Source organism: Fukomys damarensis, unplaced genomic scaffold, assembly GCF_012274545.1.
Source record: "Fukomys damarensis isolate Sample0158 unplaced genomic scaffold, DMR_v1.0_HiC HiC_scaffold_15, whole genome shotgun sequence".
Taxonomy (NCBI): Eukaryota; Metazoa; Chordata; class Mammalia; order Rodentia; family Bathyergidae; genus Fukomys; species Fukomys damarensis.
The window spans coordinates 34,121,691-34,138,327 of NW_022900927.1; the positions used below are offsets into that span (position 1 = coordinate 34,121,691).

Below are 16,637 nucleotides of genomic sequence, written 5' to 3' on the forward strand. Positions count from 1 at the left end.
TATATATATTGTGTGTGTGTGTGTGTGTGTGTGTGTGTGTGTGTGTGTGTGTGTGTGATATTGAGAGTTGAACTCAGGACCTTGAGCTTGCAAGGCAGGCACAGTGCCACTGAGCTACATCCCCAGCCCTGAATTATATATATATTTTTTAAGAACCACTTTATAGGTCAGGGATGTAGCTCAGTGGCATTGTACCTGGCAAGTCCAAGGTCCTGAGTGCAATCCCCCATACCAAAAAAATTTTAAAAACCTTCAGGGCTGGGGATTTAGCTCAGTGGTTCCACCACCTGCCTCACAAATGTAAGGACCAGAGTTCAATCCCCAGTACCAAACAAAAACACTTCATCAGCAGAAACCTGTGCTATAATTCATAAATATGCTCCTATGCTTCAAAATATCAAGGAGCTTTATATCCAACAGTTTTAGGTGGCTTTAAATTTGTTGTTCTTAATTTCATGTGACAGAATTGTGTTTTTTAAAGGTGGCTATAGATTTGCTTTGGTTTATATAATGATGTAATTAAAAATACTGGGGGGGGCTGGGGATTTAGCTCAGTGGTTCTTCCGCCTGCCTCGCAAGCACAAGGTCCCGAGTTCGATCCCTGATACCAAAAAAACAACACTAAAAATCTATTGTCCTTATTGAAAAATCAAAACAGTATTGTTTATTAAGGTGTATAAAAACAGGATTCATAAAACAAGTGAATGGGAGCATACATATTTCTACATATTGTACATTATGAAAGAATTTAGCTTAGACTTCCTTTGTTTAAAACAAAACCAGCCCCCAGGTATCATTCGTGTTTTTTTGTTTGTTTGTTTTTTGGTACTGGGGATCAAACTTGGGTCCTTGCACTTGCAAGGCAGGCACTGGAACTGGTGAGCTAAATCCCTGACCGTTATCATTCATGTTTATATGTGTGTGTGTTTTTGGTACCGAGGATCAACTCAGGTCTTTGTGCTTGTGAGGCACACACTGGAACCAGTGAGCTAAATCCCCAGCCCTCATTCATGTTTTTTAAAAAATCAAATTCCATAAAATTTGAAGGAAAATATGTTTTTAAAAATTGGGTCTATATGTGAATATATTTTTATTCTAGTTTTCATATGTAGATGATAGAACTGATTAATTATTTCTCTGTGTTTTAGGATATGTCAGCATATGTGAAAAAAATCCAGTTTAAATTACATGAAAGTTATGGCAATCCTTTAAGAGGTATTGTATGGTCTTGATTCATAATGTACAAAATTTAAAAAGAGCAAAGAAAATAAATCAGTAATTCACAGGTTTTTTTCTCCTTTCTCTTCAGTTGTTACTAAGCCTCCATATGAAATTACTGAAACAGGATGGGGTGAATTTGAAATAATCATCAAAATATTTTTCATTGACCCTAATGAAAGACCTGTGAGTAATATTTGCAAATAAGAATATAATTTTTATTAATTTGAAAATGTAATAATACTTAATAACTAGTGTTCATTCATGCATACTTTATATTAACTAATGGTGTGGTATATCTTGCCATGAGTTAATCATTTTGTTGTTGTTGTTGTTGTTTTGGTACTGAGAATTGCACCTAGGGCCTCACACTTGCCAGGCAGGCACTGTGCAGTTGAGCTACATCCCTGGCTCCTAATGTTTTTCCATTTTTAAGGGAAATGACTGACAAAACCTTTTTTTCCTCTTTCTTTGAGCTTTTTTTTGAGACAGGGTCTCACTGCATAGTTGAGACTGAGCCGGAACTCAATATGTAGCCCAGGCTGGTCTCGAACTCACAGCGATCCTCCTGCCTCAGCCTCCTGAGTGCTGGGATTACAGGCTTGCGCCACCATTTTTTCTCTCTTTCAAGTATGGATAAAAGGGGATATAATATGAAAAAATTTTTAAATTAAATTTAAATTTTTTTGCAGAAAAATTTTAATTTTTCATTTCATTGTTAGTAATAAAGAGATTGAGTTCATAAGCTATCTAAAAGGAACATCCAGTATTTTATACTTAAATCCTTCAGAACAGTGTTTTTGAATTTTCAAGCTACCATCAGCACTGGCGGCTTTATTTTATCTTACTCATGAATCACATAATCACTGATTTGTTCATCTCTTGACTTCCTCCATGCTTTCATTTTGATCCTTTTTTGTTTTGTTTTGTTTTGTTTTGAGCCAAGTTATTTACACATGCTCAACACTCTATCGCAATAATAGTGAACCGGTTAGAGCTTTCAGTGATAAAAAACAGTTGACTGCAGCGCACATGTAATAGGTTTGCCTCAGGTTTGCTACCACTGCTGTAGTATTTTCTGTTTTTGCTAAAACCGCTAAGACTTGTTTTTTAAAAATATACCTATATATGAGTAACAATTCAGCTATAACTCTCATTTTACTTTTGTGGAGATGGGATTTAAAATTCACCATTTTCTGTATTAAGCAAAATCCAACAATATGCTGTATACAAGAAACCCACTTAATCCACAAAAAAATTCATAGACTGAGAGTAAAAGGATGGAAAACAGTTCTCCATATGACAGAAGCCTGGAAAAAGGTGGGGATAGCTATCTTATCTGCAGACAGAATAGATTTCAAACCAAAACTAATTAAGAGAGACAAAGAAGGCCACTACATCCTTGTAAAGGGAACAATACAGAAGGAAGAATTGATAATCATAAGCATATATGCACTATACTAATGCCCCCAACTATACAAAACAAATATTAATGGATATAAAAAATGAAATAAGCACTAACACAGTTGTAGTGATACTACACTGACACAAATAGATCATCTAGACAAAAAATCAACAATGAAATGACAGAACTGAACCAAGTCTTAGAACAAACAGACTTAGTAGATGTCTGCAGAGTGTTCCACCCCGCAAAATCAGAATATACATTATTTTCAGCTGCACACAGGTCATTCTCCAGAATAGACTACATGCTAGCTCACAGAATATGCTTAAGTAAATGCAAAGGAATTGAAGTTATCCCCTGTATATTATCAGACCATAGTGCAATTAAACTGGAAATCAGTAGCCTAAGAAACAGTGAGAACTTCACAAACACATGAAAATTAAATAACACCCTGCTGAACAGCCATTGGGTCACAGAGGAGATTAAAGAAGAAATTAGACAGTTTCTACAATAAAATGATAATGCCAGAGCAATATACAGGAATCTATGGGATACAATGAAATCATTTCTATAAGGGAAATTCATAGCAGTAAATTCTCATAATAGGAAAACAGAGCAAACTCAAATAACCTAGTGCTTAACCTTAAGCTTCTAGAAAAAGAAGAGCAAGACAAACCAAAAGCTCATACAAAGGAAGAAATTATAAAGATCAGAGCAGAAATTAATGCAATGGAGACTAAGAGAACTATACAAAAAAAAGCAATGAATTGAAGAGTTTGTTTTTTGAAAGAATAAATAAAATTGATAAACTCTTAGCCAACCTTATCAAAAAAAGGAAAGAAAAGGCTCAGATTAATGCAATTAGTAATGAAAAAGGTGAAATCACAGTAGATCCAGAAGAAATCCAGAGTATCATCAATACCTACTTTGAAAACTTGTACTCTAATAAAAAGGAAAATACAGAAGAAATGGACAGATTCCTAGATATATATGCACTTCCAAAGTTGAATGAAGATATAAAAAGTCTAAACACACCAATTATATTTAGTGAAATTAAAAATGTAATTAAAACATTACCAACAAGGAAAAGCCCAGGTCCTGATGGCTTCACTGCTGAATTCTAAAGACATTTGGAAAACTACTGCCACTACTCTTTAAACTTCAGTGAAATTGAAAGGGAAGCAATACTTCCAAATTCATTCCTGGAAGCAAGTATTATTTGATTACAAAACCAGGGAAAGATCCAACCAAAAAAGAAAACTACAGGCCAATCTCCCTAATGAACATAGATGCAAAAATCTTCAATAAGATACTGGCAAATAGAATGCAGAAGATCATCAAGAAGATCATACACCCTGACCAAGTCAGATTTATCCCAGGGATGCAAGGATGGTTCAACATAGGTAAATCAATAAATTTAATACACTATATTAACACAATTAAGGACAAAAACCATATGATCACCAGGTGTGGTGGCACATGCCTGTAATCCCAGCACTTGAGAGGCTGAGGCAGGAAGATCGCTGAGTTCGAGACCAGCTTGGGCTACATAGTGAGTTCCAGGTCAGTCTCAACTACATAGTGAGACCCTGTCTCAAAAAAACCATATGATCATCTCAATAGAGTCAGAAAAAGCATTTGACAAAATTCAGTACACATTCATGATAAAAACCTTACAGAGGCCGGATGTGGTGGCTCATGCCTGTAATCCCAGCACTTGGGAGGCTGGGGCAGAAGGATCGCTATAAGTTTGAGACCAGCCTGGACTACATAGTGAGTTCCAGGTCAGTCTCAACTACATAGTGAGACCCTGTCTCAACAAAAACAAAAAAACCCTACAGAAAATTGGAATAGATGGTTTTTATCTCAACCTGATAAAGGCTATGAAAAACCAACAGCCAGTAACATTCTAAATGGTCAAAAACAAAACCTTCACACTAAAATCAGGAACAAGACAAGGATGTCCACTATCACCATTCCTTTTCAATATAGTTCTAGAATATAGTTTAGCCACAGCAATTAAGCAAAGAGAAAGAAATAAAAGGAATAAAGATAGGAAAGGAAGAAGTTAAAATGTCACTTTGTTAATGATATCTCTACATTGAAGACCCAAAATATTCCACCAAAAGACTTCTAGACTTAATTGACACTTTTAGCACAGTAGCTGGATATAAGATCAACACTCAAAAATCAATAGCCTCCTTGTACACAAGTAACAGACTCACTGAGAGAGAAATTAGGGAAACAATTCCTTTCACAATAGTGTCCAAAAAAAAAAAAAATGACGTATCTAGGAATCAATCTAATGAAAGAAGCAAAAGAGCTTCTTTCTTCTGAAAACTGCAGCACTCTGAAAAAAGAGATCTAAGAGGATATAAGAAAATGGAAAGGATCCCCTGCTCCTGGGTAAGAAGAATCAACATAGTGAAAATGGCCATACTACCAAAACTGCTATACAGATTCAATGCAATGCTGATTCAAATTCCAACAGTATATTTCCCAAAACTAGAAAAAATAATCCAAAAATTCATTTGGAATCAGAAGAGATGTAGAATAGCAAAAACCATTCTCGGCAACAGAGACATGGCAGGGAATATCACAGTTTCCAACTTGAAACTGTACTACAAAGCCACTGTGATAAAAACAGTATGGTAATGGCAAAGAAACAGGCCTGAGGATCAGTGGAATAGGTTAGAAGCTGCAGAAACAATACCAGACATACTCAGCTGCCTCATCCTTGACAAAGGAACCAGCCAGCCTCACTGCAGGAAAGATAGCCTCTTTAATAAATGGTGTTGGAAAAACTAGCTTTGGCAGAGATTAAAACTAGATCCCTATCTTTCACCATGCACTCAACTAAATCCCAAGTGATTTAAAGATCTAAAAATCAAAACAGAAACACTAAACTTACTGGAAAGTAAATTAGGTAGAACTCTAGACATTAGCATAGGAGAAGACTTTATGAACAAATCCTCAGCAGCATGAGAACGTGTACAAAGAATAAACAACTGGGATCTCATTGTATTAAAAAATTTTTGCAGTGCAAGAGAAATCACCAAGAGATAAGAGACAATGTACAATGTGGGGGGAAAAAAATTTTGCCAGCTACTCAGACAAAGGACTACTATCTAGAATATATAAAGAACTCAAAAAAAAAAAAGCCCCCCCTATACAAAGACCCAATTCAAAAATGAGCATCTGAAATGAACAGACATTTCTCAGATAAACAAGTAAAAGCAGCAAATAAATATATGAAAAAATGTTCAACATCACTGGTCATTCGAGAGATGCAGATGAAAACAACACTGAGATTCCACCTCACCCCACAAGGAATGGCTGCTATTAAGAAATCAACCAATAACAAATGCTGGTGGGGCTGTGGGGAGAAAGGAACCCTTCTCCATTGTTGGTGGGAGTGCAGACTGGTGCAACTGCTGTGGAAATCAAGGAGATACCTCAAAGAACCAGGGTTAGAGGTTCCATTTGACCTAGATATCACTCTGCTGGGTATACCACAGTAATATATGCGCACCCATGTTTATAGTGGCACAGTTCGTAATAGCTCAAACTTGGAAACAGCCCAATTGCCCATCAGTTGGAGACTGGATAAAGAAGATGTGGTTTTTCTATAAAATGCAGTGCTACTCAGCCATAAAGAATGAGAAACTAGAGACATTTAAAGCTAAATGGATGCACATTGAGGCCATTCTCTTAAGTGAAGTAAATAGGACACACAAGTAAATACGGAATAGTTTCTCTGGTGTGAAAAACTAAAAGTGTAAATAAGATTCACATATAGCATAATTGGGAGTGTGAAATAGGAAGAAAGTATAAAGGAGAAGTAGGGAGGGTTGGGGTAAGGAAATAAGGGAAAAGAAAAAATATGAACAAAAAGGAAAAAATAGAAACAGTCTTTGTAAATAGGGAAGGTTAAGGGGGGGGTGAAGGGAGGGCAGGGGTATGGGGAAAAATCAAGAACCAAGATATATCATGTAAAGGTACAAGGTCCCAATGATAAAAGTAACTATTTGCTTTAAATGTACCAATAAACTTTTGTTTGTTTGTTTTGTTTTGGTTTTTGGTTTTTTGAGACAGGGTCTCACTATGTAGTTGAGACTGACCTGGAACTCACTATGTAGCCCAGGCAGATCTCAAATTCACAGTGATCCTTCTGCCTCAGCCTCCCAAGTGCTGGGATTACAGGTGTGCGCCACCACTCCCAGTTTGTACCAATAAACTTAATGGGGAAAAACATTCATTTTCTTTTCCTTTTTTTTTTTTTTTTTTTTTTTATTTTGTGGTACTTAGGATTGAACTCAGGACACTTGCACTTCATTCACACTAAGCTTTTAGCTTTTTATTTTAAGACATGATCTTATGAAGATGCCTACACTGGGCTTAAACTCATAATCCCTTGTCTCAAATTTCCATAATTCTGAGATTGCAGGCCTGTGCCACCACATCCACCTCAATCACCATTTTCGTCCTGTTAGAATCTGCTTTTTTCCTGGGCCAGGGTGTTAGCCTGCCTAGAAAGCGCAAGGTCCTGAGTTTGATCCCCGGTCCAAAAAAAATTCAGCTTATTCCTTTCAATACCAAACATTTACACTTCATCAGATTGCATTGTTAAAACTGTATGTGCAGGCCAGGGATTTAGCTCAGTGGTTCTGCTGCCTTCCTCGCAAGTGCAATGACCTGAGTTTGATCCCCGGTACCAAAAAAAAAAAAAACATATGTGCTTTTAATAACAAATGGGTCAGTGGTTCCAAGAACCAGTACCTAACATCAGAAATACCTGAGATACTTTTTTAAATTTCTAACTCCTGGACTCTTCCCCTGGAGAGTCTGACTCAGTAGGTTCTGGAGTAGGACCAGAAGCTCAGGTGATTTTGATACACAGTGAAATCACGGACCCATTGACATATGCTTTATTCTTCCTATGTAGAAATTCATTCACACAATATCAAATGAGAATCCAGTTCGGGTTTGCATATCACCAATATGGAGGGCTGACTTCTGTCATTAAAGGAAACATTATATTCAGTATGGGGTAGTTGTAGTTTGGTACTTTATATTATGCTTCCTTGAACTTTTTTTTTTGGTACCTGGGGTTGAACTCAGGATCTTGTGCTTGCAAGGCAGGTGCAGTGCCACTGAACTACATCCCCGGCCCTTGAACTTTTTATTGATGACTTTACACATTAATTTTCTTTTCTCCTAAACATTCATAGCTCATTTAAATATTTTTCAGGTGTTGGGTTTCCATATCCACCAGTATGTCCTCCTAGAACACTCACATATACTGTTTATCAAGAAATTATGAAATACTTATTATTTACAAGATATTGTTTAAAGGATTGAGAAGGATACAAAGATGAGATACTGGTGGAAATAGTTTATTACGGAGACAAATGCACAGAATTCAGCAGATATTAAGAAAGGAAGAAAACAGTAGTTGCTTTTAACTTTGTAAGATTGCTTTCTGCTTCTTTTTCTTTTTTGGCAGTGCTGGGGATTGAACCCAGGGCCTCATGCATGCTAAACAAGCACTGTCAACTGAGCTACATCCTCAGACCCTCTGTTTACTTTTTTTTTTTTTTTTTTTTTTTTTTTTTTTTTTCCGGTGGTACCAAGGATCAAACTCAGGACCTTGCACTTGCAAAGCAAGCAGCAGAACCACTGATCTAAATCCCTGGCCCTGTTTATTTTGTTTTGTTTTTTTGGTTTTTTGAGACAGGGTCTCTCACTATGTAGTTGAGACTGACCTGGAACTCACTTTGTAGCCCAGGCTGGTCTCGAATTCACAGTGATCCTCCTGCCTCAGCCCCTGGCCCTGTTTACATTTTCATTTTGAAAATATGCTGCCTTCTCTCTTATCATTTTATTGTTAATAATAAAGAGGTTATGTTCCTTTTCTGTTGTCCTCCCCCCAGCAATTGGAAAATGTGTCTCTGAAAGAAATTATATCTTGTAACTTCTTTATGAGATAGCTTCTCTTAGATAGGTAAACTGATATGGCCTATTGCACCTCTGTAGTGATTAATCTATTGCATATATCCTTATACAGATCTACGTAGACCTAATTTCATTTCCTAAAAAGTGTTGGCGTGTTATTTTAGAGTAGTGAAACCTAGTTATCTCTTACTGAAATTAGGTCATATAAAGGTTGATTTAAAATACGAAAGAAAGACATGAGTAATTTATCATTTACTTCTGTTCACTTGTCACTTGTTTCTAACCTGTTCAGAAACAGAGAATGCTTGTTTCTATAAGAATACTAAGTTCTAGTTTTTGTTCTTGGAAAGATAAATTTCTAGGTAGTTACAGGCAGTTTTCATTGCTCTAAGAATTATCATACAGCACTCAAAATTAAAAACACCTGTCTTAATTTTTTTATTGCCTGTATCTGCATGAATGCTTCTGGAACTCTGAGTAGTACATTTAGAGGACAGTTTTATGATGTAGTTTTGAATTTTTTTATTATAAAGTAAAAAATCCACACTGTTTCAAGAGAAAAAGTACAAATATTTGTGTATTCGTTTCCTAGTACCACAGCCTGGGTGCCTTAAAACAGTAACTCACTCTCACAGTTCTGGAGCCTAGAAGTCTGAAATCAAGGTTTAAGCTATGTTCCTTCCAAAGCCGCAAGGGGAGGATTTTTGCTTTCCTTCTCAGCTTTTGGAAGCTCCTTGGCTTTGGAGAATATAACTACTCTCTACCTCACTTGTCACATGGTCTTTTGTCCCTCTGTTTCTGTATCTCTTTACATACGGACATCATTTTGGATTAGGGTCCATCCTAATGACATCACCTTAAGTTAATGAAATTTACAAAGACTTTGTTTGCAAATAAAGTTATATGCACAAGTGGGAGGAGTTCAGACTAACATATCTTCAGGACCACACACTTCAGCTCACCATCTTTTCTCATCTCCCACATTTGGCTACGGAAAACTGCTTTTTTAACAGTTATTCTTCTTAGTTCCTCTAAAATTACCTTTGTGTGTCTTATGTATTTAACTTCTAATTTCAGATTTTTTTTCCAACTCCAGGTAATATCTCTCACCTCCTGATAATGCTAGATGATCCTTTTTTCCTGTATTTGCAAGTTTGTTTTCTTCGTTATGCTGAAGGAATTTTTTCACAAAGGATGCTTGAAAAACAAACTTTTAGAGTCATTGTCCATCTGAAAATGTCTTCATTTCTTCTTCATACTTGATTGGGATGAATAATTCTAGTATTGGGGAGCAGAGTGCTTTGTTGTCCACAAGGAGAGAGAAGAAGGGAGGTTCAATAGGCTCAGCTATCCACAGCTTCTTGATTTCACTATCTACTTGCTCAACTTGGAACCTCTCTAGGTCTCTTAAGAGCTCCGGCTCCCACCTCTGATGGAGTTTTCTTCTTTAAGTTTTCAAGTTGTAGTTTTTCTGTATTGATTTATTATCCTACTGTAGCATCTTTCTGTCTATTCCAAAAATTTGTCAAATTATGTTTTAAACTATGGCATATACTTTATCCTTATTTTCAGATTGTACTGTTTGTTTGTTTGTCACCCCACACACACACACCTCGGTACCGCATATCGAACTCAGGACCTTGTGCTTGCAGGGCAGGCTGGATTGTACTGTTTATTGATGGAATTTTGTGCATTTCCCTTCTCCCTTTTCCGTGTTCTTTTTTTCCCCAAGTGTTTGGGATTGAATTCAGGGCCTTGTATGTGGTAGGCAAGTGCTCTACCACTAAGTTGCACCCCCAGCCCATTCCATATTCTTAATATGCATTTGAACCTAGAAGATGTTCTTTAAGTAGGGTACTTCCACTGGCCACTCATCCAGTCTGACATTTCTGTAAGTTGAGCAACATTTATCTTGAAGGGGAGTTGATGATGCTTGCTCAAATTCAGTTGCAAGAATTTGTGTATTTTCTGACCTCTTCAGAGTACTCTTCTTCTCTGTTTCATTATTTTTGAGTAGTATATTCTTGTAATGATATTAGCTAACCTTTTGGAATTTTTTGAGGCTTTGAATTGATTTGTACAACTTCAGCATGAGCTCTTATGTTTACCAGCTATGTTTTATTTTGCTACAGTAATCACACAGTATGCTGCAAAGCATTTCCTTTGATGTCTTTATTTTTTTTTTCCACATCTTTTTATTTTTTTTTTTTTTTTTTTTTAGACAGGGTCTCACTATGTAGTTGAGATTGACTTGGAACTCACTATGTAGCCCAGGCTGGTCTCGAACTCACAACGATCCTCATGCCTCAGCCTCCCGAGTGCTGGGATTACAGGTGTGCACCACCACACCCAGCTACCTACTTTTAAGTATTTGTAGACACAATGCTTTTGTCAAAGTGAACTATTACTGACCAACTTTGTGTTTATGTAAGAATCCTATATATCACCAAGGAAAGTGGTTTACTCTTGCTAAACATTTTTGTTTTGTTTTGTTTTGGATATCGAGGATCAAACTCAGGACCCTACGCTTGCAAGGCAGGTGATGGCACCACTGAGCTAAATGCCTGGCCCTTCTTGCTAAATATTTTAGTATTGGTTATTCCTTTTGAAAGTATCAAATGTTTCTTTTTTTTTTTCCACAATAATTTTGTAAGTTCTGATCTTCACAGACAACTAGTAACAACTAATAACAACTAGTGTATTTTCACTCTTTTCCTGTTTTTCTCAAAGTATTTTCACTTAAGTAAAATAATTCATGCCTTGGTGATTTTAAAGTTTAATTTCCATAGCTATATCTTGCATTATTTTTGTATATACTTTCTAGAGATGCTTGATGTGTGTGTGTGTGTGTGTGTGTGTGTGTGTGTGTGTGTGTTGTTCTAGGGTTTGAACCTAGGAACTTGCACCTGCCAGAAGTGTTTCACCACTGAGCTACTTAGAGTTGCTTGATTAGGTCTTTATGTACTTTCTTCAAAACATCCCTATTAAGTAGATGCATATGGTCTGTGCTACCTTAGAAGAAAACAGAAGTGCAGAATTTGGTGATTTGCCACAATAAATTTCAATTGAAAGATCTAAAAAAGAAAGGAGATCTGAATTTGATATGTTTACTAATTCCAGTCTCTAATTCAGTTAAAGAAATGATAGTTTTTCATGATGATGATGAAAAACGTAACAGCTACGACCTCTGTTTTTATTTCTCAGGTAACTCTGTATCACTTGTTAAAGCTATTCCAGTCGGACACCAATGCAATGTTGGGGAAAAAGACAGTTGTTTCAGAATTCTATGATGAAATGGTAAGATTTTGCATGAGAGTTTTAAAAGCATTTTAAATTGGAGAACTTTGACGTTATTGAGCTTTTTTTCCCCATTATTTTCCTGAAGATATTTCAAGACCCAACAGCAATGATGCAGCAGTTATTAACAACATCTCGTCAGCTAACATTAGGGGCCTATAAGCATGAAACAGAATGTAAGTCCCCTTGTATTCATACTTAACCCTGAAAACTAATGTATTGTGTAATGGTGAAAGAATTATTTGATTAGTAGTTATTAATCTTATTTTTTAATGATATAGGCAAATTTCTAGAGTTAGAAAACAAGGTGTGGTGGCACATGCCACATGTGGTCTCAGCTGCTGGGGAAGCTGAGGAAGGAAAATAACAAGTTCAGGTCCAGGTTAGGTAACTTAGAGAGACTGTGGCTCAAACTAAAATTTCAAGGAGGGTTTGGGATTAGCTCATTGGTAGCTTTTGCCTAGATTGTGTAAGCCTAAGGTTTCAACCTCCAGTACTGCAAATTAAAAAAAAGAGAGAGAAAGAGAGTGTATGTTACTGTACTGATATGTATGTTACATATCAGAAGATGTTTTAAAGTTATTCCCATAGGTGAAATCCTTTCACAGTGAAGTATTTTCAATTTTATTCCATAAGTATAGTTTTTTATTAGTTTCACTTAACCTATCTTTGCTAGTAAAATCTGTGAAGAACTTGGCAAAACATAGTGATACTTTTGTGTACTAAGAACTAGTTTATCTCATGTTTTTTAGCTACACCATTTTATATACAGATTCAGATAATGCTTGAGTGTAGAATACCTAAATGCTACATTGATAACTATTCATATATTTCCTTTCTAATCTAATGTGGCTTCAGAATCCTCTACACATCACTCTATTCATCTACTGCCATTCATTTGCATTGGCATTCAAGATAAAATCTGTTTGAGCCAGGCGTGGTAGCACACACCTGTAATCCCAGCACTCTGGAGGCTGAGGCAGGAGGATCGCCATGAGTTCAAGACCAGCCTGGCCTACATAGTGAGTTCTAGGTCAGTCTCAACTACATAGTGAGACACTGTCTCAATTCCCCCCACCCCAAAAGAGATAAAACCTGTTTTATCCTTGTGTTAAAGATGTCACTGTTCATTCAGTCCTTCCTTTGAATTTACAAAATAATGCAAAATACAATAGATAAGAGTACCAACTGTCAGCTAAGTATTGTTCTAGGTGTAAAGGCTAGAGCAGTGTCCAGTCATACGAAAGGCTCTGCCCTCATGGAACATACATTCTAGCAGGAAGAACACCAGTATTAAAGAGAACAATGAAGTATAAGGTAGTGATTGAGTGCATAAAGAAAAGTACAGGGCAGGCAGCACCTTGGGTGGGAGAGAATGATCAGAATTTCAAATAGGTCAAGAAATGCTTCCTGGGATTGTAGCATTTGAGGACCTAGAGGAGTAAGATAGTGAATGATCTGAAAGAGGAGTATCTCCTGTCAAGGGACAAGCAGGAGCAGAATGCCTGAGATAAAAGGGTGTGCGTGGTGCTGGGCATGGTGGTGCACACCTATAACCCGAGCCTCAGGAGGCTGAAGCAGGTAGATCACTGCAAGTTGGAGGCCATTTGAATTACACAGCAAGACCTTATCTCAAAACCAAAAAAACATACCTGGCACGTCTGAGGAGCAGCAAGGAGGCCAGCATGGCTGAAGAGAGTGAAGAAGGGGAAAGGATAGGAAGTGTGTCCAGAAGTTAATGGGAGACCAGGTCATACAAAGACTTGTACGTAACTGTGAGGACTTTAGATTAAACCAAGTAGGGGAAGGAAGAAGGGGAAAGGGAATGAAAAAAGAAATTAAAATGTGTTATATGTGTGCACCATCTTCTCACAGGAATACAGACATTATGTACTACACATGTACTCATAAACTAAAAAAATACATACACTTGATAATATGGGGAGAAAAAACAAGTGGATATGAAGTCTTTGAGAGACTTACATTTTAAAATGACCACACTGGCCATTTGTTGAAAAGAGACTGTAAAGCAGAAATGGTAGAAACAGAATATAGGCAGGTAATTAGGAGGCTGTCTCAATAATCCAAATATGATATTGCTTAGACCAAAGTGATGGAAGCAGTGAGATGGGGTCAGATCGTGGACCCAGAATGTGCCCTCTTAACTAGTAAGTTGTTCTGTCTGTGAATCTACGGCTTATATCATAGTCTGTGCTCCTAACCAGTAAGTTAGACTGACTGTACAAAAGTAACAGTTCTTTGGATTGTTTTCTTCTAATTGCGACTTTATTGGAAAATGAAAAACAGAAACTCTTCTTTTTCTTTTTTCTTTCTTTCTTTTTTTTTTTAAATAAGCCTTTAATATAGGAAGCAGAGAACTGAAACAAGCTAAGGAATGTTAATAAGTTTTCTTCTGGGACCTCATTGCTGTTTAACCCAGGTCTCCTTCCAGATGTATCAATACCCTTCACAGTAAAGCAGTTTTCAAAAATAAAGTATTGGGGCCAGGGATTTAGCTCAGCGGTTCGGTGGCCTGCCTTGCAAGCGCAAGGACCCGAGTTCAATCCCCGGTACCAAAAATAAAACAACAACAACAAAATAAAATAAAGTATGGTATGGCAAGGATTTAGCTCAGCGGTTCTACCGCCTGCCTCATAAGCACAAGGTCCCAAGTTTGATCCCCAGTACCAAAAAATAAAGAATTGTGATTAAATCATACATAAGAATCTATGTTATATCTACAGTGAATGCTATCCAGAAAACTGTGTTAAATCAGGTCTCCCTAATTTGATTTAAAACTACCTGTTAAAATCATACAGGACTTTGTGGTTTTTCCAAATGTATATGTGCTGTTTCCAGGGTCTGCTGTGTGTACTTCATCTACCTCTTTGTTTTTTGTTTTTTGTTTTTTGGTACCATAGATCAAACTCAGAACCTTGCACTTGAGAGGCAAGCACAGTGCCACTGAGCTAAATCCCCAGCCCCTCTTCTTCAGTCTTAAGACTCAGTGCAGATTTCTCTAGTGCTGAGAAGCTTTTCTTCATACATACATACATACATACATCTCTTAATGTGAATCCGTTCTACTGTGTGGCTCCCTGCAATTACCTCATGATGTGCATTGCTTTTTTTTTTCCTTGTCTCCGACCTCTTTACTCCAACAGCTAACAAAGTATCACTCAATTATTTTTTTTTCACTTATATAAGAGAGTGTAAGGGGAACAAAAGTTTCAGTGTAGTAAAAATTAAAAGTAACATAAAGAAAGTCTGAAGAGAAATATGCCATGAAAAAGAATTCTACTCATGCCATAGATGACTGACATATGAAGAGCTCCTACAGATCAACAAGGAAGGCCAGTGACCAATAGAAAAATGAGCAAAGGAAAGAGTTCATGGAAAGAAAGAAGTGTCTCTTATACAAAATTGGACCAGGCGTGGTAGTGCACACCTATGTAATCCCAGCACTCTGGAGCTGAGACAGGAGGATCACTTAGGGTTTGAGGCCAGCCTGGGCTGCATACTGAGACTCTCCCTCAAAAAAAAAAAAAAAATGACCAGCCTCAGTAGTAATAAGAGAAAGGTAAATTAAAAGTACTCTGAAATAGTGCTTTCAAGCTTTAAAACCAAAAATTGCCAGGGGTGTAGGTCAGTGGCACCAGTCCTGCCTCAAAAGCACAAGGTCCTGGGCTGGGGATTTAGCTCAGCGGTTCGGTGGCCTGCCTTGCAAGCGCAAGGACCTGAGTTCAATCCAAGCACATGGTCCTGAGCTCAGTTCTTACATAAATCAGTCAGTCAGTCAGTCAATCCAAAAAACCGACTCAGTAGAAAAGCAGATATTCAATGACAGTGGGATTATAAGGTAGATCTTGTAAGAGAGACTTGGCATTCTTCCATAATTACAGGTACATAGAGCCTTTAACCTAATGATTCCACTTACAGGACTTTATCCTGCTAGTCTACTAAAATGATTATGTGCAGCATATACAATAGTGCATTGTTGTAATAGAAAATGGAAATACTGTGACTGTACATCAATGAGAAACAGAATAAATGAATTATGTATCCATTCAGTAAAGTCCGCTATAATCATTTCAAAGAAGGCAACTCTGCAATATAGAATGAGCTTCCAAATAAGAGAAACAGCCAAGTGCAGAACAATTTGTAGGCCATGATACCACTAGTACTGGGGGGAAGGAAATAAAACCACATGAGTACATACATATATCTACAGTTGGCTTCTGGAAAGATACCAGAGATAACTAACAGTGATTATATCTCTGAGGAGAAACACTGGTTAGTAGGGTTTGGGGAGTAGGATATTTATTCATTGTCCTTTTAAACCTTTTAATCTTTCATCATGTATAGACTACCTATTTTTAAAATACATAATATTTTAGGGGCTGGGGATTGAGCTCAGTGGTGCCATGCTTGTCTCACGAGGGCATAGTCCTGAGTTTGATCCCCTGTACCAGAAAAAATAAACACATTTTTTGAGATGGTACTGGGTATTGAACTCAGGACCTTGTGCTTATGAGGTGCCAGAGCCACTGCCACTGAGCTAAATCCCCAGTAAAAACACATAATTATAAAAATAAGAGTAATGAAGAAAGTTGCAAAGAAAAATACAGATTGTTTTTGGCAATATAGAAATTAGTGTAATAAAAAGTATCACAAAAAGCAAGTTTGCAATAATGAGGAAAATAAGGAAAGTGTTTGCCTTACTTTTCTTGTTGCTAAGATAAAATACCCAACCCTCAGAATT

General features: G+C 37.0%; 1 protein-coding gene across 2 annotated transcripts in view; it reads left to right on the plus strand.

Annotated features, from left to right (window-relative positions):
* Positions 1–16,637, plus strand: part of Yeats4 (YEATS domain containing 4) — a 59,682-nt gene that overhangs the window by 6,568 nt on the left and 36,477 nt on the right. For both annotated transcript variants that reach the window (XR_784291.3, XM_010644204.3), the window contains exons 3-6: positions 1,149–1,215; positions 1,310–1,404; positions 11,783–11,875; positions 11,964–12,051. Coding sequence is in view for 1 of the 2 variants with exons in the window: in XM_010644204.3 (XP_010642506.1) it covers positions 1,149–1,215; positions 1,310–1,404; positions 11,783–11,875; positions 11,964–12,051 (343 nt within the window). In the remaining variant the exon portion in view is untranslated. The remainder of the gene's footprint in view (positions 1–1,148; positions 1,216–1,309; positions 1,405–11,782; positions 11,876–11,963; positions 12,052–16,637) is intronic.